Genomic DNA, 21,835 nt, shown 5'->3' on the forward strand with positions numbered 1-21,835 from the left:
CAGGCCAGAGACAGATCAGGGAAGTGGAAAGATAGGTGGACCTTTTCATCTTTCTATGCCCTTCAGCATGGCTTTTAATATTGTTTAGAATATTGATAGCACTGATCATGAAAATGGAGTCAGCCTGAAAGAAGCTGATGATCTGTGGCTTTAAAAAACATGTGACAGTGGCCTGACCTGTGGTGGCTCAGTGGATAAAGTGTCAACCTGGAAACGCTGAGGTTGCCGGTTCAAAACCCTGGGCTTGCCTGGTCAAGGCACATATGGGAGTTGATGCTTCCTGCTCTTCCCCCCCCCTATAATGAATAAATAAAATATTTAAAAAAACAACAACAAACAAACAAAAAAAACAAAAACAACATGTGACAGCAAGGAAAGGAGCTTTGCCCAGACTACCTGCATTCACGCCTTTCAACAGCCACATGAAGTAAATACTATTATTATCCCCTCTAAAAGATGGCAAGCCAGGCTTACAAAGGAAGAAATAACCCCAAGATCATGCAGCTGGCTGCAATTGTCAGTGTTGGGATCACATTTACGCTGGATTGATTCCAGAAGCCAAGTTTGGTTCCCAATAAATATATGTCTTGATTTTAGGAAAAAAGACACCACATGGCTACCCGGTGAGGGAATGTCATGATGACAGCTCAGAGGGTTGCAGCTTGAGACTGAATCCTGACATGGGTACAGGGTAACACAGGGCTCCTTAGGCCCAGGGCCCAGGCCAATTCCTATATGGGCCAATTAGCATCTTGCCTGGTTTCCCAGGCCAAAACTGCACCCCAACCAGCTTCAGCTAAGGCAAAAAGTCTACATTCAATCTCAAGAAGGGCTAAGGCCACGGGATTCCAATCCTCCTCCAACCTGGGATGGGTGAGGAAGCAGGCCTCTCTGGCCACAGTGGCATCGCTGTGCACAAGAGTAGCCCTAAAATGGATACAGCTCACCTCCATACATACAGTGATCTTCAAGAAGTAACTTACCGTTTCCAGATTTTTCTCTGGCATCTCAGCATTTCCATTTGGTAATTGGTGATTGGATGCAGATGTTGAATCAGGTTTTGCGATTTGCATGTCAGCATAAACCATCTTCTTCCTCTATCAGTTCAGTTTAACATCAAGCAGATCAGGATGAACACAAATCAGAAACCAAGGACACGCAATCACGGAACCAAGCCCACCACTCTTCACAGACCCCAAGGAAGCAAACGTCAGATGGAGGCAAAGGCTCCATCTCAGCTCAGTGGTCTTCACAAATGTGCTTCGGGGACCCAAAAGATTTTTTTTTTAACTAGGTATTTCCTGTCACAATTTCAGGTTGAACATCAAAAATTTTTTCACCATTAATTTAGATAGTGGCAAAGAACGGAATTTATGATGTATTTTTAAAATTTACATTTAAAAATTAAATTGTTATAGAACTCATTCTAATGTAGCCAAAGGAATCTAATTATGGTAATTTGATTTCCAAACCTATAGTTTAAAAGAATATATCACCTCTAAGTCATTTATTCTATCTTTTTTGATCCTTGATTTCATATTTTCTTCCCATTTTTCCCACATAAGTATATCTTAATGTTATTCATTTTATTTAAAAGCATTTAATTGACCACTTTATCATACTTGCCTGCATCCTCCCTCCCTCTCTCTCTCTCTCTCTCTCCATATATATAAGGTCTACCGGAAAGTTCTGTCCGTTTTTGGAATAAAACAAAATACAAATTTTTCTTACCGTCAATAGACTTTATTAAATAATATATTTCCACACCAATCCTATCTTCTGAATATGGTCCGAAATGGTTTGCTGAGCTGAATTAAACGTTTCTGTGATCTCCAATGTTGTCAGAAAAGGATCTTGCTCCAACATGGTCTTAACAACATTGTCATCAATCAAAGATGGTCACCCAGAACGTGGCTTATCAGAAAGGTCGAAATCACCTGTTTCGAATTTTTCGAACCATCTTCTGCATGTCCTATCAGAAACTGTACCTTCACCAAACACTTTATTTCTACATGCTTCTGTAGCATTTCTTCCTTGTTGAAATTCGTAAAAATACAGTGGCATAAATGAACTTTATCAGTAGCCATGGGTACACTATCGCTTCACACATAAGACTAACGTGAATCAACTTTGTTTTAGTTAATTTGCTACGTCAGTATGTATACATTAAGTGATAAAAATAGAGAGGCACACATGCGCCAAATCAACGTGCTTACGTGTTGAAACTTGTTGTGATAGAAACGGACAGAACTTTCCAGTAGACCATATATATATATATATATATACACACACACACACACACACACACACACACGAATATATTTGAAATTCATTTGAAAAATTTTCTGGGACCACAAGTCTCTAAATATTAAATTTCATACATCTAATAATCATGGATAAAAGTAAATAAAAATATTTCTCCTTGATTTGAAATGTTACAAAATATCTGCTTGTGACATACCCTCTTTGTCATAAATACTGTAATGTCGATGAGTTGAACAGAAATGCAGTGTTGTTCCCCAACACTTCCTTGAAATCATGCAAAACATACGAATTAGACAAAAATTCGAGCAAATAAGTCAGAGTTCTCATTCAGGTACATCCCCATAGCTGCCTATAATACAAATGCAGTGAGGGCAGAGGTGACAGTGAGGACCTGCTTTAAAGCCAATTCATAGTTCCCGGAATCCTTTTCGTAAATGGTGAGTATTTTAATTCTGAGACAAATAAATAAGGCCAGAACCTTGCTGTAAATTTACTGCCTGAATCAACGATTTTTTTTTTTTGCTGATTTGCTCTGTGCTTCTTTTCACAGGACCCACCCCGCAAGAGCTACACAATCTTTTTCAATATTGGTACAATATTCAAGGGGCAAGGTTAGAAAAACAAAAAGGAGACAGGGATGCAATTGTAAAGGGGGAGAAAGGTGATCCTGAAAGGCAATCAATTTTAGAGTACCATGGAATTTTGCAATCTGGAAATTAAATCCCTAACCCCGTGCCTTTGGAAATATTTTGTGCTCAGAGGGTCCCAGGAAATGTACTTATAAATACATTCCATTCCCAGAGGCAGATTTAATGGTGGGCACACGGGGTGCAAGCCCTGGGCCCGACTTCTGAAGGACCCTGCAAAAACCCAACTTTACGCTTTTTTCTAATCACACCAAGTTTGGTTTCATTATGCAATTTTAATTACCTACAAGTTTATAATCAGTGGGAAAACCTGAGAGTATGTTTATATTCACTTATTTTGATTATTTCATTACTATGCTGCATACTATACACATACTATGCTGCATAGGCTCTGCGTGGCTGTGCTCTGGGCCTCAACTGACCTTAATCCACCTCTGTCCATTCTTGTGTGTGTGTGTGTGTGTGTGTGTGTGTGTTTGCACTGTTGTTTTTGGTCACGATTCTATGTGACTATGCAGGCCTTGTCTACTCTGGATGCTAAGGTCCTCTACAGACAAGCATTCAGTTAAGGAACTGCAATTACATTTATTTATGGCTTTAGAGATGCCAGAAGGTATTAACTTAAATTTATTAATTTTAAAAATTCCCAGTCCGTAAAAGAGAACACCAGTCGTTGGGGGTCAGAATCACTTTCTGCCTCCAACACATTTCACATTTTAATGGCTCTGTGGTGTTTCTTTTTTTATCTCTTTCATAGAGGCTACTACTGCTTCTGCTTCTGTCTGCAGACGGGACAACACTTAACTCTCCCTAGGTCCAACTGGCCAGAGTTTTGTGTCCTTTTCTTCCTTCGTTCCTCTTTTTTTTTTTTTTTTTTTTTTTTTTTTTTTAGTATTGTCTGGTCACGCCAGCATAGGGTCTGGTTTAGAAAAGGTGCTCCAGTGGCCAGGACATGGAAACAACCAAAAAGCCCGCCAATAGATGACTGGATAAAGAAGATGTGGCACATATACACTATGGAATACTACTCAGCCATAAGAAATGATGACATCGGATCATTTACAGCAAAATGGTGGGATCTTGATAACATTATACCAAGTGAAATAAGTAAATCAGAAAAAAACAGGAACTGCATTATTCCATACGTAGGTGGGACATAAAAGTGAAACTAAGACATTGATAAGAGTGTGGTGGTTAGGGGAGGGAGGGGAGAAAGGGAGAGGGAAAGGGGGAGGGGGAGGGGCACAAAGAAAACTAGATAGAAGGTGACAGAGGACAATCTGACTTTGGGTGATGGGTATGCAACATAATTGAAAGACAAGATAACCTGGACTTGTTATCTTTGAATATATGTATCCTGATTTATTGATGTCGCCCCATTAAAAAAATAAAATTAAAAAAAGAAAAGAAAAGAAAAGGTGCTCAATGAATCCTGAATCCAGGCCCTTAAGAAGTCTCTCTCTATTGTCATCCACATCAACTCAACGTAAACATGCCAAGACAAGAAATAGGAACTAATTTAAGTAAAGTGGTTGCAGAAAAGCGCCGGTTAGGCAAACGGGGACCAGTTTTGATCGGTCACCCAGGAGCCTTAGCAGCCTGCAGGTCTTTAGTAGAGTTAAGTGTGCTCTGATCTCAGCGAACACAGCTAATATTATTATGACTATTGTTATTATCATGACTAGCCCCCTCGCAAAGCCCATACCCCGAAGCCCTGGTCTCTGCAGCCAGCGGAACACCCCTCGACACTCACCTGTGCCCCTCGCAGCGCCGAGTGCCACCCGTCCGCCCTCCGCTCCTCTGATTTATGCAGCACAGGCTACGCCCTTGGCTCCTGGCCCGCCCAGGCCGCGAGAAACGGCACAGCCCAGTCATAGGCTCAGAAATGAAACCTAACCGGCTCCCCATCGCTTTCGGCCAATCTCCATCCGCGGAGAAACGAAATTCCTCGAACCTGGAGGGCCAGAGGGGCCAGTGGACTTAGAAACGAAACCGACCAGCTAGCTGCCGCTGAGCTCCGCGCAGAGCTGCAGCCTCCCCAGGCTCTCCAAATGTGCGCCCCGGGCGCCTGCCTGGCTCCTTGAGCTTTATCAGGCTATTCAGAGGATTCGGGTGCGCTGTTGCAGAACCGCGACTCTAAAAGGCCTGAGTCATCCAAAACTGAACGTAGCCTTGAACCTAGAGGGTCCCTAAACCCCTGATCTCTGAGCAGATGCATTGACAATAATTGAGGGTCTCAAAGTCCTGTTGGAGATTCCCGGAGGTTAATTCAGCATCAGCAGGGATGCTCAAGCATTTTTATATTAATGGCATCTTCCTCCATCTCCCCTGACCCCTGCACACCCACGCCCCCTGTCTCCCCTCCCAATCTCTTTGCACACTTCAAGCTTCCCTGGGTCATCTAATTTTTCTGGAGTGGAACTAGGGGGGAAGTGGGGACTGCGGTCAAGCTCACTCAAGAGTGACCCTCCCTGTGGGGACTCTGAGCAGGACATAACATTTCTCTTTGGGAAGGGCATACACTACCTCCATTATCCTTAGCTCAGCTCAGAGTCCCTAACAATAAGGCCCTCCAGAAGACTCCTGTGGTTAGGAAGGGTTACCCCTACCCCACTCAAAGGCCCCAAACCAAGCCTAGCTCCAAGTATGGGGTCAGGAAAAGCCCTTTACCTCCCACCCTGGCAAGAGAAGGAGAAGAAGAGTCCCCACAGTGCAGCCAGAGATCCACCTTCTTCTGCAGGGTTCGTTGCTGGGGTCTGGACAATGCCATCCAGGGTTGCCTGGTGGAAGGACTCCTGCTCTCCCAGTTATTAATGAGAAACTTTTGTCAGACCTTTTATGTGTTGGGGCTTAAAAAAAACCACAACTTTTCCTCTGTGGGGGCTAAAAAAATTAATACATCTTCTCCTACCTTTTAAGTTCTTCTAGCTGGGTAAGATAAATTAACACGAGAAAATCAAATTCCAATACACGAGCATGGGGAATTCACATAAGCATGAAAATTCCAGACAGCTAGGCAACAGTGGGTATACATGACATTTTGGAAAAAGGAGGAAAGGGGTAGAACAACGTCTTAGATTTCAAAAGTGAGGATGGATGATTTATAGGTAGTTGAGGAGGAGCAGAACACACATGGCGGGCAAATTCTTGCTGGGGCAACCCAGAAACAGTGGGACATGGTGGGTATCTAGCTAGCAGGTCTTGTCTGGAGCCCTCTGTTTACCATGCTTAATTCAAACCAGACTAAGGTGAACATCCTAAGATCGCCTTCCTGGAGGTGGCCTTTCCATTTGAATCTATCAGGTGGAAAGGAGGAAGGTAAAGGTTCTTTCTGAAGCTTTTGTTTTTAAACAACCAGCTTAAAAGCAATATCCTGGCCCTGGCCGATTGGCTCAGTGGTAGAGCGTTGGCCCGGCATGTGGATCTCCTGGGTTTGATTCCCGATCAGGGCACACAGGAGAAGTACCTATCTGCTTCTCCGCCTCTCCCTCTCTTGCTTCTCTCTCTCCCTTTCTTTTCCTCCTGCAGCCATGGCTCAATTGGAGCAAGTTGGCCCTGGGCACTGAGGATGGCTCCATGGCCTCTGCCTCAGGCTCTAAGAAGAGCACAGTTGCTGAGCAATGGAGCAACTCCTCAGATGAGCAGAGTGTCACCCCCTAGTGGGCTTGCCCAGTGGATCCTGGTCAGGGCACATATGGGAGTCTGTCTCTGCGTTTCCTCCATATATATATATAAAGCAATATCCCAAAAGGCAGCCTCAGGATGGTAAAAACTTTGATCCCCTTCACACCTTCACTTACCTCCTAGTTTCAAAACAAGAGTGACCATTTCCTGGTAGCTGTGAGCAGGATACACCAGGGCTCCTAAAGGGGGAAAAGTGCTGCTGAAATCCAGGGCAAGTGTGAGCAAAGCAGGCATGGACAGAGGATTTCACTCTGACAAATGGCACTGCTTCTTCAAACCAAGGGAGGCTCTCCCCAGTGGCTCAATGAATTCAGAAAGAGCCACAGCCAACCCAGAGTCAGGGCTGGGAGGTGAGTGAGGTGCCTGAGGCACCAAATTGAAGGAGCCACTCACTCTCAGTAGGAGTAAATACCTCCCAAAATGTGTTGCCTCTGGGCTTCTCAGAGTGCCTCCCCAGGCTTTTGGCACCTTACTGTTTCTAATGTGAACAAAGTATGGTAGTTCCCTAAAGAGCCCAGGGGGCATGTCTGGGGCGTGATTCAGTAGTAATACAGTAATAGCTGTCAATCATCATTGGCCCTGCAATGCACACAGGAATTTCCAATTTGAGATGTGGTGAAGAAGGAAACTTTATTCAATGCAAGCAGCTCAACTGTTATACAGCACAGCTGTGGACCTGCAAGGCTGTGAGGGCCCTGGGGTGACCTGGCCCTGGGGGCTAGCCTTCTCTTGTTAGATAGCTCTGCTTTGTGCACTGGCTCCTTTCCAGGACCCAGCCTTCCACTTGCATCCTTCTCTAGGCCTAGTGCACTCACTTGCTCCATGGGAGCCCCGTGCTCTGTCCACCCCAGCCCATGAGGCACGGTTGCATTACACTGCCTTGAACTCAGCAACTCTACAACGAAAGGAAAGGAAAGGAAAGGAAGGGAAGGGAAGGGAAGGGAAGGGAAGGGAAGGGAAGGGAAGGGAAGGGAAGGGAAGGGAAGGGAAGGGGAGGGGAAGGGAAGGGAAAGGAAGGGAAGGGAAGGGAAGGGAAGGGAAGGGAAGGGAAGGGAAGGGAAGGGAAGGGAAGGGAAGAAGGAAGGAAAGGAAAGGATTGGCTCTGGGTCTGCAGAAGGTGTCCTCTGAAGTTTTTCCCCAGGTCTGTTTCCTTTAGTCTCCTGTGGGCCTCTCCTCCCCCATTTCCCAATCAACTATATTCAGTTTCAGTTTCATTTCTCTTCCTTGATTCGCAGAAAGGCAAGTCAGATGAGGTCACTCTAGTTAGGTTATTAAATTCAGGATCTGAGAAGGAAGAGGCGGAGCCGAGTACGAGGGAGCGTGCGGGGGAGGAGGGGTGGAGCCCGGAGGAGGCTGAGGGCTGTCGCTTAGACGTCTGGCGGAGCCTGGATACCGTTCTATCAGATCCACTGGAAGACCGTGTCAGAGCAGGGCACAGGGCTGAGGGACAGCCCTTAAGCACCGGAATAATGCGCCCTTGTCAGTGGCGGTCCAGCTAACAGGTACTGCAGCACTCCTCCGCCTAGAGCCCCCTCTGTCCTGCCAGGAGCATCAGTCCAGGGTCAGCTGCCATTTACCCAGTTTCATTTTCTTCTCTGTGCTTGTGACCTAGACCAGAGCTTCTCAAAGGGTGGTCCCTGAATCATCAGCATTGGCTTCAGGATCTGAGGCCACCCCAGATCAATGAATCAATCCACATTTTAAGGGGATTCTCCAGGTGTTTCGTTTGCAATTCAAGTGCAAGAGGACTGGTGACTGTAAGGTTGCTGTTTTTCTGATCTAGTTCCAGGCTTGGCTTTGCCAGCATGTGTTTCCCCAGGCCGCCTAGTGAGGAGCTGAGCTGAAAGCCCTGTGTCCTGCCTTGGTGTACACGTGGCCCAGGGAGCAGTCACTGAGGGGGAAGTTCAGTGGCCATTCCAAAATCATCTTTCTGGGACAGGACCAGCCATTCTGCTGGCATTCCCCGGATGATAAATGCGTAGAAGTTCATTGTTCCTATGGTGGAGGCAGTCGCACGCCTCACCTGCCTTTCCAGGTCCTCTCCCCAGAGGGTTAAGGAAACAGCTCAGCCTGTTCCATCAAGTCTTTACATTCTAACTCAGGCTGTTTCGTTCTTTCTCTGCTGCGACTGGGCTCTCTGCTTTATGGTTTTGTGGAGAGACCCCAATGCAACATCTCTGTATTAAAAATGCCACCTCTTGGCTATGGAGCATCTGTGGAATGTTGACCCTGTCAGGCAGGCACCAGGCTAATGTCTCTACATACATAACCTCCAATATCACAAACACCAACCAAATAGGATATGGAGACTCAGAGAGGTGGATTCTTTTGCCCCAAATCACACAGCTAGTCAGAAATGGAAACTGGGTCCTGTTGACCTGGGGCCAATGGATGGAGGGAGGCTGGTGCCCTAAGGGCCTGAGTTGCTCAGGACCCTGCCAGCCCACCTTAAACTGCTGTGATGTGAGTGGGGGATACACTTGTGTTGACCCACAGAGAGTGTTTCTTGTAGCAGTTAGCTTGTTCTAACGAAAACATAGGCCATCCACCCAGCTCCATACTCTGACCCACTGAAACAACTGTGTCTCCCTAAAGGACATGTCCAAGTCCAAATCCCCCAAAATTATAAATCTGATCTTATTTAGAAGTAGTGTCCTTGTAGATGTCATTAATTTAAGAACCTGGAGATGAGATTATCCTGGTTTAGGGTGAGCTCCAGATCAAATGACTGGTATATTTAAAGGTCAAAGGAAAGGGGGCTTTGCTGTAGGGAACAGAGGACACCATGTGAAGACGGAGGTGGGCACTGGGGTGATGCAGCTGCAAACCAAGGAAAACCAAGGAAAACCAACAACAGGAGCCACCAGGAGTGGGAAGAAAGCCCAGGAGAATTTCTCCTGCTGAGCTCTGGAAGGAACCAACCTGCCAACACCTTGATTTTACACTTCTGGCCTTCAGAACTGTGAGAGAACAAACTTCTGTTGCTTTAAGCCATCTGATTTGTGGCACTTTGTTATGCAGCCTCCAGAAACTCATACACCAGGCCCCAAGCCTCTTCCCAGGACACCTCAAACCTGGGTTTTGGGATTAGTCCTAAGGTGGTCAGTGTGAACTTTTGGTTGAGATAGTGTGTGTATGTGTATGTGTCTGTGTGTACATACATATGTGAAACATATTGAACATTTAGGGAAGGGTCGAATATACAATTTATGGAATAAATATTAAGTATCAAGCTTTATTTTTCCCAGACTGTTTTCACAATATTTATAATTAGAAGAGATATGCTTCCTCTCTTCAGCTCTACTACAGATGATTTGTATAGAAAATAAGGGAGAAAAGCCAAGTTTAAAAAAAAAAGGTGAAGAATATCTAAACTAAAACCAGTGTTTTATCTTATAAATTCTCTTCATCTTTACCTTCAATATGACAAAAGTTCGTTAAAAGCAGAATAACTTATAAGACAAGGATCCCCACTTTGCTACTTTCCTTCAACACAGTGTTGGCAGTTCTAGCCTGAGCAATTAGGCTAGATAAAAAAGTAAAATAAGATTATCTCTGTTGATAGATGATATGAGATTATATGTAGAAAGCATCAAGATTCCCTTCCTCCCCCTCAAAAACTGTTATAATGAATAAATGAATTTAACAAAGTGGCAAGATACAAAATGAACCCATGAAAATCAATTGCATTTTTGTAGACTAATAATGAATAATCTGAAAAGAAAATAAAGAGAACAGTTACATTTACAATAGCATCAAAAGGAACAAAATATTTAACTGAGGAAGTGAAAGCATTGTAGGGTGAAAACTACAAAACGTGGCATAAAGAAATTAAAATAGACATAAGTAAATGGAAAGACATCCTGTGTTTAGGGAATAGAAGACTTATTATTTTAAGGTGCAAATACTACCCAAAGTGACCTATGGATTTAATGCAATTCCCGTCAAATCCCAACTTTTTTTTTTTTTTTTTGCAGAGAAAAGACAGCCTCTTAAAATTCATGTGGAATCTTAAGAGACCACAAATAGCCAAAAACAATTCTGAAAAAGATGAACAAAGCTGGACTCACATTTCTAATTTCAAAACTTACTACAAAGTCACAGTTCTCAAAACTGTGGTACTGGTCTAAAGACAGACAGACATACAGACCAATGGAACAGAATGGAGAGCCCTTATGTAAATACTTGTATGTCTGGTCAAATTATTTTTGACAATGATGGCAAGGCCAATGAGGGAAAGGACAGTCTTTTCAACAAATGAGGCTGGGAAAGCTGAATATCCACATGCGAAAGAATGAAATTGGACTCTTCTCTAACACAACGCACAAACATTGACTCAAAAAGTCTTAAAGGGCCTGACCTGTGGTGGCGCAGTGGATAAAGCGTCGACCTGGAAATGCTGAGGTCGCTGGTTCAAAACCCTGGGCTTGCCTGGTCAAAGCACATATGGGAGTTAATGCTTCCAGCTCTTCCCCCCCTTCTCTCTCTCTGTCTCTCTCTCTGTCTCTCTCTCTCTGTCTGTCTCTCCCTCTCCTCTCTAAAATGAATAAATAAAAATAAATAAAAAATTAAAACAAACAAACAAACAAAAAAACAAAAAGTCTTAAAGACCTAAACATAAGAGCAGGCTGAAGAGCATCAGGAGCGAGGGCTGCTGTATGGACCTGGAGGAAAAGAAAAAAGAGATCTTTCTTTGACGGAGGGAAGGCTTGCTGGCATTTTAGAACATGTGCTCTGGGATAGGTAGTTTATGGAAATCGTTTCACTTCACCCTCCCAAAATTTCTATGAGTTAGGCATCGCTTAGCGTGAAGGAGAAAATAAAAGTAGCTGTAATTCTTCAATCTAGAGATGACCACTTGTGTAAAGCTTTATAATTTTCTTTAAAAATATTTTTATTAAATTTCCCTTTAAGATTTCACCTATAACCAATGTCACCCCATAAACTCAATAAAAAAGTGTTAAAAAAACAACATAGTAATGAAAAACAATAAAGATCAATAGTAGAATTGTTGTATTGTTCAGGCCTGTTTCTCCTGGGTGTGTGTGTGAGCAGGAGGCTGGGAAACACGATTATAGCAGGTGGCATGACCAAACTCATCTGAAGGTGACCAGCTAAGGGACACTATCCCCAACAACCAAAATCTGATTACACCATGGCCTCAGGTAACCTCCATGTGTTTATTCAATGAGGTTATCAGATACCAAGTGGCTACTGTGCACCAGGAGCCAAGCAAGGTTCTGGAATACAGAAGAAGACTGTAACACTGACTTTCCCCCTCCAGGCTGTCATTATCTGATGGGTGTGTATGTGGGGCGACAAATTAACAAAGAATGATAGCTGCAATGGGAGGCTTACGGGTCCAAGGACCAGAGAGACAGCTGCTCAAGAGGTGGAGACAACAACTCCAAGCCATGGGGACTTCAGATCTAAACTCTGGTGCTGAGTGCAGTACAGCGAAGAGGGACAGACAGTTGCAACAGAAAAGGCTGGCCCCAAATGAGGAGCCACTCCCTGCATCACCTCCCCTGACAATGAACACGTATAAGATAAAACCCCAGAGTATGGTGGCCCTTCCATCTCTCTCCCCTTTTTAACAGGCGAATTGACAGAGGGCATGCCGTGCCTGAGTGAGCCGGGAAATCTTCTCCTTGAGGAATCTCCTCTTGTTGGTGGTCTCATTGTGCTCCTGGAGCAGCCAGGAAGACTGATCTTTATCCTGTAGTATCTGCATTGTAGCTTTCTGCAAGTGATCGCAATTCTCTTGGAGCATAAAATACTGAATTATGAATGGGATCTGGTTGGCAAGACGATTGCTGGCTTCCTGGAAGAGGGGGTAAGAAGGATCAGCTGGAGGGTTCTGGGCCTAAGACCTATGGTTGCAGAGAGAAGCCTTGGGGTTCTGGATGCATATTTGGTCGCTTTGCTGAGTCCTGGTGGTGCCGTCCACCCCACTGCCGTGTTCAGTATCAAACCACGAGAAACTTTTGTCTGAGCTGCCCGATTTTACTCCCCAGGTGTTCCATCTGGCACTGAGAACCCACCTAAAGGCTAGCAAACCCAGAGCACATTGCAGGCATCCCAGCCTTCCCAGGGGCTCCTCCCCTGCCTGTTCCCCACCCACCTTTCTGTAGAGACCTCCTGGCCTGTGATTCCCTGGCCCTGTTCTGAGAGCAGATCAGAACCCGCTTCATCCTCGCCTCACGCCCCCCTTCCCAGGCATATCCAGTTCACCTGGCAGCTGGCATCCACATTGGGTCACCTGACCTTTTATCTGATTAGGAAAAGGCTTCCGTAGTTGGGCTTCTTTGCAGTGTAAAAGCTACCTCCCTTTTTGTGTGCCTTGTCTGTGGATCGAGGGCATGCCTAGAAACCATGAAGATGATTGGGTCCCAAAATCGAGGGAAAGGAATTTCATTCCTGTTTTGTGAAGCTGGTGTGTTTCAAGTACTTCTAAGACCTGAATACTTTCTAAACATCAAGGAAAGCTAAGTTATGACCAGTCAGGTTAGTCGTATTCTTGTTGCATTGTGCTGTATTCTTACAATAGTACTTCAGGCATAACAAAATATAAAGAACTTTGGGGCTGGAATTACTTTTGAGTCCATGCTCTGCCACATGGAGAATCTGACTTGGGGCAAATTAATTAAAGGTGTCTTGATAAGAGTTTCTGCAATATTGTAGATGAGATAATATGTGAGTAGTTTACAGAGCAGTGGCCCCTCCCTTTTTGCTCAGTTAAGTAATTCAGTGGGGCCCGCCCAGCACAGGCCATCGTGCGCCCACACTCACCGAGAAGTATGCATTCAGGTGCATCCCGATCTCAGTGAAGGAGGAAACAGAAGACAGACCCTTTGAAGAATTGGTCTGTGCAACCTGCTGGAGTGGGTTAAAAGTCTCTTCCCGCGCTTTCTGCAGGATCATGCTGTACATGTGGTCTTGACAGAAAACCAGCTGCTCCATCTTGAACTGAAGGCGGATCAGACTTTCTGCTGCTTCTGCCTGTTTGGTTTTTATGTCTTCAATCTTGCTCTGGTTGGAGAAGAAAGAGAAGCAGATCACTGCTTGTTCTTTGCCCCACTGTTGTTGAAACTACTTAGGAAATACTACGATGATGGACACAGAATTAAAAATAATTTCAGGTCAAAGGAGGCCTGTGGCCTTATTTTTTTACATTTTTGTTTATTTTTTAAATTTATTTATTGATTTCAGAGAGAGGGAAGGAAAGAGAGAGAAGGGAAGAAAGAGAAACATTGATCTGTTTCTGTGTGTGCCCTGACCGGGGATCAAATGGGCAACCTTTGTGTATTGAGATGATGCTCTAACCCACATAGCTCTCCATTCAGGGCAGCCTGAGACTTTATGGTGACTTTTAGAAACTCCCGTTTCATCCTTTGTTGCAGTCCTCTGTTGGAGACTGCAAGCTGACAGGGTCCTTGTGGTTTAGATTTTTGGGGGACAGAGGTGTGGGGGACTGGCAGTAAGCTGCCAGTCTGCCCAACCTCCCACCTCACTTGCTTGGGTAAGTTGCTAAAGGCTAAGTTCTTCCCCACACCTCCATGTTAGCTGTGATGCTGGATTGTTTTTACTCATCCTATCCTCCCTGTCCCTCAGAGAGACTGGAAGCAGTTTTCTAATACTTGGGAGAATTCTTGGGTTGCCTTGGAAATGTGACTTTGTATCAGAGATATCTTTGATTTGCTAATGACTTTGCTCTGCCCTATAAATAAAGTGGTTTGGGGGTGGAGACTCGCTCTTGCAAGCTATGGGCTGTGCAGAGACCTCCCAATCCCATCCTTTTTCTCTCCGAGTTTATTTCTTCATTCCGCATCATTCTCACTCAGGACCTAGACAATTACTAGCCCCACTGGTCTGCGGCAGTCCTCCTCGATCACTTTGTTACCCCTCCTTTTGACCATGCCAGTTCCACCTGTTTCCACCCATTCTTTCTCTCTGCCTTCACCTCAATTTATTCACATCACTGCCTTTCTGCTTCCGCAACTGTGGCTCAGTTTACATTTTTATGTCTGTCACTCTTCTCTCTCTAGTTAGCCTGAATCTAACTTTTCAGGAATGACCCCAGTGGGATAGGATTCTAATGAACACAGTAGGATAACAGCTTGATATCTTTGCCAGAAATCTTGTGACTGCAGTGTCAACCACACAGTCAGAGGCATTATGGGAAAGGAACGGATGACATAGAGGGGAAAAGTATGTCTTGGCTTTTGAGTTTCAAACAGACTTTGTTTTTGTGTGTGGATCAGTATCTTTATTTCAACAATTATCTTGCAGTTGGTAGGAAATTCTTTTGTTCCAACAAAATCATTATATTATGATAATTGTTTTGAAAGATGAACAATGAAGTGTCCTGAGGGGAAAATGCCTGTTTCTAACTTGTACAAAAGTATCGTATGGACTAACCATGATTCTTACATTCTGAAATTATAAACTCACATAGATCATTAAAAATAACAAATACAGTATGATTTTACTTATATGTGGATTCTAAAGGACAAAACAAATAAACAAAATAGAACATAATCATAGACACAAATAACAGACCGATGGTTGCCAGAGGGGATGGGGGTTGGAGGGATGGGTGAAAAAAAGTGAAGGGATTAAGAAGTACAGACTTTTTTATACATTGAAGGCAGAGACTGGTCTCAGAGACAAAGAGAGAAAGACAGAGAGACAGACAGAGAAAGGATGAGCCTATGAGTTTCACAGGGGCTGGTTCTTCTTTTTTTTGGAGTGTATTTGGAAAATGACAATGTAAGTGTCATACCTGCTTGCAGGTTTGGGGCCTGCAAGCAGAAAGCCCTGTGTATCCCTTCCAGGAGGAGGGACATAGGAGGTTCTGAAGCTCAGGAGGAGCAGAGTATAATGGTGGAGGGGAATGTCTGGATTGGTGGCCTCGAGGAGCTCCAGGAGCCCCCACAGGTCAGAGAGTTATGGTGAGACTTCTTAGCTATCTGAGGATGGCACCAATGGGAGGAGGCCCTAGGGCAGCGGTTCTCAACCTGTGGGTCGCGACCCACAGGTTGAGAACCGCTGCCCTAGTGAGTCTGGAGTGTCCTTGACCCCAGGCTGGCCTGGGCATGGAGCAGAGTGCTTCTGTGTCCTGGCCTGGCTGGGAGGAGCTCAGAGGAACCACCCCTGTATTGGTAAAAGGGGGAGCCCAGGGGGCCAACAACTAAAGCCCAGGTAGGAAGGCGTACATCTGACCATCAAGGACTGGGCATGTCACCTACCCAAGGTAAGGCACCCTGGGACTCACACACAGACCCTGGCAAAGCTGGAGAACTCAGAAGTGAGATTTAGTTTTCACCAACAGGCAAAAGAGGTGAAAGGAGAAATGAAGGTGTATTATGGAAAACAATGGAATCTCTTTTTCTTGCTCACCTGAACGAGGTTGTGGGATGAGATTCCGATCCATAGCCTAAGCCCGGGCAGAGGAGGATTTTAACCTAGAAACCCTCTCCTTTTCTTACTGAGAGTGGGATTCAGGGAGAGATGTTAAATTGCTAAGTGGAAACAATTGTGGCTATATTTTTACATCAAGCTAATAAAAATTTTGGACAGGGACAATGCTGTCCTTGTGTAGGAAAAAGATCCAAAATACCAACAAGTCAACAGGGACAGTCATATGTTCAGGCATGCCCTGACATGCTGCAGGAAATTACGAGGGAGAGCAGGGTCACATGCTAGAAGGCACTTCTCCCAGGGAGTGCCCACCAAAGCCTGAGCGGAAACAAAACAGCAGATGCTGCTTGAGTCATCAGTTCAGCACACCTGCAATTATAAACCTGGCCTCGCATTTCCAAATGACAGTACAGATCCACCTGCATTCATAGGTGAGACCTAGATAAACCAGTACAGGTGACCAGCAGGAAAACTGTGGGTACTTACCTGGACTCTATGATTAAGGTTGAAAAATTCACCAAAATGTTTTTTGGCTGTGTCAATGAAAGTTTGCCAGATGATTTCTGACCAAAGGAAAAAACCCAGACATTAGTAAACTGCACATAGAAATAAAATGGGTTTTAAAGATATGGGGTGAGGGGAGATGATGGTACATGACCCTATTCAAAGGCTATGCTTCTCAGATTTACAGACCAAGAAAGACGGAGGGGATGATACATGGCCCCAGGGAGACAGAATGCATCATCACCACCCACTCTCAGCAGGTCCCATTAATTTCCTGTCCTCTCACCGAGTCTGTGATCTCCCAGGGTTAGCACCTGCGTGGAGGGTTGGGTCTGATTAGATGGAGCTCACGTGCACTCTTGCCTCCTCCCCAAAACTGGCAAAGAAGACCTGAAGGCTGTGTTTGATAACTCCACTCCAATCTCTCCCTCCAAGCTACGGAGCCCCATGGAAGGTCCTGAGAAGGTCCCTTTGCATGCTCTGGGGAAGGCACTCGTGAGAGACGCTCACCAACAGCCTGCTGGAGCATGTTGATCGCCGGGTCCACCAGCTGTTGGATGTACTGCTGCACAATGGTCTTGAATGTCTTGTAGCTGACAAACCCAATAAGTTCTTTGCCACGATACTGCTTGTCATATTTTGAGACTTCTTCATGAATAATATTTTTAACTGAGACAGAAAACAAACCATAGACATTTTAAAGGTAAAAACATTTTAAATCTTGCTTACCTACTGGATATGCCCTAAGGCAATGCTTCTACATGGAGTTCTTCTAATAATAATAATAATAAAAATACATGGTCTGATAGTGACTTTTAAGAAACAATATCTTATTTTTTTTAAAAAGTATTTTAATTGAGATTCATCATCACCCTGAGAGTGAAGTTTAATGTTTATAGTCAAAAGAAAAATTCTGAGGCCTTGGCCAGTTGACTCAGTGGTAGAGAATCGACCTGGTTTTTGGATGTCCTGGGTTCGATTCCCAGTCAGGGCACACAGGAGAAGTGACAATATGCTTCTCCTCCACTCCCCCTCTCACTTCTCTCTCTTTCTCTCTCTCTCATTCTCTCTTCCCCTCCTGCAGCCATGACTCAATTGGAGTGAGTTGGCCCTGGGCCCTGAGGATGGCTCCATGGCCTCCACCTCAGGCGCTAAGGAGAGTTCAGTTGCTGAGCAATGGAACAACGTCCCAGATGGGCAGAGCATCGCCCTCTAGTGGGCTTGCCAGGTGGATCCTGGTTCAGGGCACATATGGGAGTCTTTCTGTCTCCCTTCCTCTCACTGTATAAAATAAAAATAAAATAAAATAATCTGATTTTTTCAAGGAAAATGAAAATTATATGTTCTTGTTTCACTTACAGGTCTCTCAAAAATTTAGCCAGATTAGGGTTGGAGGAATTCTACCATGGAAATGAGCAGTGCTGTTTTTATCATGTGCCAATACAAACAAAGATGCAACACACACACACACACACACACACACACACACACACACACACACACACACGGGCTGGAGCAGAATGGAAATTAGAACTCTGATAGGCAGAGCAAGGAGATTCTTACCCAAGCCTTGACCTCTCTGGTCTGGGACTAGGAGCAACAAGAAGGAAGAAGTGGGATAAGCAGAATTTCTAGCCTCAAGACAAAGACAGAAGAAGAAAGTCGGGAGGAGGAGTTGTTTTTGTTTAGTTGGTGAGGGTAAGGCATCATGTTGATGGTGGCAGAGAAGCAGTTATGGACGACTAAGGGGCCCAGTGTCTGTGGTGTGGGCATGTTGGCTTTGAGCACTTTTTATGTGCCAGACACCGCTTTTAGGGGCAGCCCGGTCCGAGGACTCACCCTTTTGGCGGTTGGCTGCAAGTACGAGTACCCAGTTTTGAAACTCTTCTCTGAGTTTGTTGTATAAGCGGGTCTCCTTGTCCTTTACAACTTCTTCTCCTCCTACTAACTTATCGATGTCCTGATTAAACATTTTAATTTTCTGAAAATGAGATAAAGTCATTAATCTGTGCCACAATCACATTAAAGAGCAGGGAACTAGGGCAGCAGTATGTGGTGGGGAGGGGGCTGGGACCTGAGCTCACCCACCCAACCACCTCATCTACCAGGTGACAATGGAGGGGGCAGAACAAGCTTCCTTGCAGGACACAGGTCGGAAGTAGAGAGGGCACCCTGAAGATGTACTGGGCCACCTGGAAGGATGAGGCCATCTAAAGGGATCCGGTACCTGAGAAGCCAGTTTCTGTGCCTAGGTGTCACGTGGAGTCCCTGCAAATCCTCACCTCAATCAGAAAGAACATTTTATCAGCGTCGTTGCTGGGGATACTTTCCCCATACTGGTGCAGCTCCTCAGTCGCACTCTGGTGGCTCTCCCTTATTTGATTTTCTAACAATGGGAGTGATTTCTGAATAAAATAAATAGCAAACAATGAAACACTAGAGCTTGAAATTAGCTGGCAGATGTTTGGGGTATATGAGCAGAATCCCATTTGCAAACATTCTGAGGGGATGCAGAATTTCCATTACTGTGTGAGGCTTGTTGAAGTGAAGGTCTGTTAAGGAGCCCGAGGAGGGCTTTGCATGCTCTGGGGATGCACCACAGCTGGAATGTCTGTGAGTCTGTAGTTCTGCGATGCATGGGAGAGTGGAGGACTCGGGAGATAGACAGTTATTTCTTGTTTGGTTTGGATAAGCATTTTGTATTTCGGGAACAGTTACACTTGAATACGATGTAAGCCTTCTTTAGTAAAATGGGCTGTTGGGGATGATTTGAAGGTTATAAACTGATAAAGGGTGCTTTGGTAGAAGACACATCTGGGGTGTTGGTGTCAGACTTGGCAGTCCTAACCAATCAATGATGCCAATGATGATAACAGAGACAAGGAGGAAGGACCTAGAGTGACACCATAGAGGGCTATGTGTCAGCCCCATATCATCCCAAGCCCTCCATAACCCAGTGAAGCCTCATACTGCAGAAAAGCCCCTGGCATCATTGCCTCTTCTTACAAGAAAAACCTAAGACTCAGAAAGGCAGAGTGCTTGATATCATTGCTGAGCTAGGAAGTGGCAAAGCTCAAATTTGCACCCTGCTCAACACCTTCAAAGCCCATGCAGACAAATGCTGCAGGTAAAGACACCTATATGAGCAGAAACCCCGATTTCTGCCTTAGTGTCCAAGGTCCCTGCAGCCAACCTGGCAGGATAGTGCATTAGGATTTAGAGGCAGTTTGTTAGACCCTGGCTGGTTTGCTCAGTGGTAGAGCATTAGCCTGGTGTGTAGAAGTCCCAGGTTCACTTCCTAGTCAGGGCACACAGGAGAAGCAACCATCTGCTTCTCCACCCTCCCTTTACCCCTTTTTTTTCTCTCTCACTCTCTTCTTTTCCTGCAGTCATGGCTTGAGTGGTTCAAGCAAGTTGGCCCAGGTGCTGAGGATGGCTCCATGGCCTCACCTCAGGTGCTAAAATAGTATAGTTGCCAAGCAACAGAGCAGCAGCCCCAGATGGGTAGAGTATCACCCCATAGAGGGCTTGCTGGGTGGATCCTGGTTGGGGCACATGTGGGAGTCTGCCTCTCTGCCTCCCTGTCTCCCACTTAATAATAAAAAAAAAAGACAGAGAGAGAGTGAGGTAGTTTGTTGAGGCTACTTAAAATGATGATAAAGGTGATGACTAAGAATTAATAACTTCTCACAAGCTCTTTTTTTTAGACTGTATCTATAGGCAGAAATGTATTAAAAAATTTTGGTATTTCAAATTATAATTACCATAATTGAATCTTGGTATAAATTTAAAAAATTAAAGTATTACAAATTTTAAAGTCAAATATTTAAATGTTGAGAAATGTGTTATCAAAATGCAACATCTTGCCTGACCTGTGGTGGTGCAGTGGATAAAGTGTCGACCTGGAATGCTGAGGTGACTGGTTCGAAACCCTGGGCTTTCCCAGTCAAGGCACATAGGAGAAGCAATTACTACAAATTGATGCTTCCTGCTCCTCCTGCCTCCCCTTCTCTCCTCTCTCCTTTCTCTAAAATTAATAAAATATTTTTTAAAAAGTGCATCACCTTTTGCAAAAAGATATATTTTTTCAATTAGACAGGGGTATATCTTTTGAAGTCTCCTTCTGCAAACTGATTCCACTAGCATCAGTAGTTCTCAAAGTGTGTTCCTTAGATCCTTTGGGACCTTACAAGTATAAGTTCACAGGCCCCGCCTGAGACCCACTGATGCAGAAACTCTGGGTTTGGAGCCCAGGAATATGAGTTTTAATAAAATTTCTAGGAGATTCTTGTGTGCATGACCATTTCCAAATCACTACATCCTTCCAACCGCATGTTTTGAGTATATGTTCCCTGGCTCAAGAGTATGCATGGCTTTTATGTGAGACGCAGTTTGGCATGGACTGGAACCCAGGCTCTGGGACCACCTCTGCTCAAAGGGTTACCCTCCAGTCTTGCCATGTTGTGAACCTCACATACACAGTTCTAGGCAAGCCCTACAAATATTCTCTGTCTCAGGAGGCACTAAATCACATGTGTTTCATCTTTAATGACACCACGAGAAGTTAATCTGCAGTTGTCCATTTTTGAGAATCAGTTAACACTGAACATATATTTCTTACAAGTTTGAGGATGGGGAAATGTTTGATTCTAAGAAGTGTTAAAAACCTATTGAAAAAAATGATTTGCTAATTTGGTGTTCATTCTTTTTTACACGCTGAACTGTTGTTACAGTTTCTCTTTTTGCTTCCCCCAAACTCACTGAGTCAGCTTTTTGTTTCAAGATTATGCAGCTGCTCCTTCCCTGTTTCAGAAGCTCCTCTGTGAGCCTCTGACCGGGAGATACTTCGTTTTCAGAATAGGTTTGTTTGTTTGCTCTTTTGGGCCATTCAGTGCAGCATCTTAGCCCACTCATGACCAAGAGAGTGACTTGGGCAGGTTGCAATTCTTAGAACTTCCAGCCAACCCTTGACTCACTTTGATGTGGAAGATGAGCTCGGTGGTAAGTCTTTCTGCCAGGCGGGGCACTGTGGCCTTGCCTTCTTCCAGGAGGGCTCTGAAACGGGAGAGCACACATGAATGCAGAACGGGCCCATGGGGTTATTTCCCCAGGACTGGGCTTTGTAGGTGAGTAGGTGAGCTCAGCTCCCTGGGGCAACACATGGCATCAGAAAAGCCTAATAGTGCATGAGAAAAACAGCTTCTAATTATGGGATAAGCCTGGACCCAGGCCAGCATGGTACTCGGACGATTACTAAATTTTCTCTTTTTATGATCCCAACAAACTGATGAAGGAAGTGATCTTTTTATCTA

General features: G+C 44.7%; 2 protein-coding genes across 5 annotated transcripts in view; both read right to left on the reverse strand.

Moving 5' to 3' along the window:
* Positions 1–4,791, reverse strand: part of MX1 (MX dynamin like GTPase 1) — a 32,963-nt gene extending 28,172 nt beyond the window's left edge. For 2 of the 4 annotated variants that reach the window (XM_066259340.1, XM_066259339.1), the window contains exons 1-3: positions 4,666–4,696; positions 2,462–2,529; positions 984–1,097 (exon numbers count right to left, since the gene is read on the reverse strand). In XM_066259340.1, the coding sequence (XP_066115437.1) occupies positions 984–1,097; positions 2,462–2,473 (126 nt within the window). In that variant the 5' untranslated portion in view covers positions 2,474–2,529; positions 4,666–4,696. Of the gene's footprint in view, positions 1–983; positions 1,098–2,461; positions 2,530–4,665 lie in introns of all 4 variants that reach the window. The other 2 variants (XM_066259342.1, XM_066259341.1) reach the window with 1 other exon arrangement.
* A 6,681-nt stretch (positions 4,792–11,472) lies between these two features.
* Positions 11,473–21,835, reverse strand: part of MX2 (MX dynamin like GTPase 2) — a 36,408-nt gene continuing 26,045 nt past the window's right edge. The window contains exons 8-14 of the mRNA XM_066259337.1: positions 21,500–21,578; positions 18,806–18,928; positions 18,363–18,504; positions 17,034–17,192; positions 16,506–16,582; positions 13,389–13,628; positions 11,473–12,420 (exon numbers count right to left, since the gene is read on the reverse strand). Coding sequence (XP_066115434.1) covers positions 12,190–12,420; positions 13,389–13,628; positions 16,506–16,582; positions 17,034–17,192; positions 18,363–18,504; positions 18,806–18,928; positions 21,500–21,578 — 1,051 coding nt within the window. The 3' untranslated portion in view covers positions 11,473–12,189. The remainder of the gene's footprint in view (positions 12,421–13,388; positions 13,629–16,505; positions 16,583–17,033; positions 17,193–18,362; positions 18,505–18,805; positions 18,929–21,499; positions 21,579–21,835) is intronic.

The sequence above is a fragment of the Saccopteryx bilineata genome, chromosome 2, assembly GCF_036850765.1.
Source record: "Saccopteryx bilineata isolate mSacBil1 chromosome 2, mSacBil1_pri_phased_curated, whole genome shotgun sequence".
Taxonomy (NCBI): domain Eukaryota; kingdom Metazoa; phylum Chordata; class Mammalia; order Chiroptera; family Emballonuridae; genus Saccopteryx; species Saccopteryx bilineata.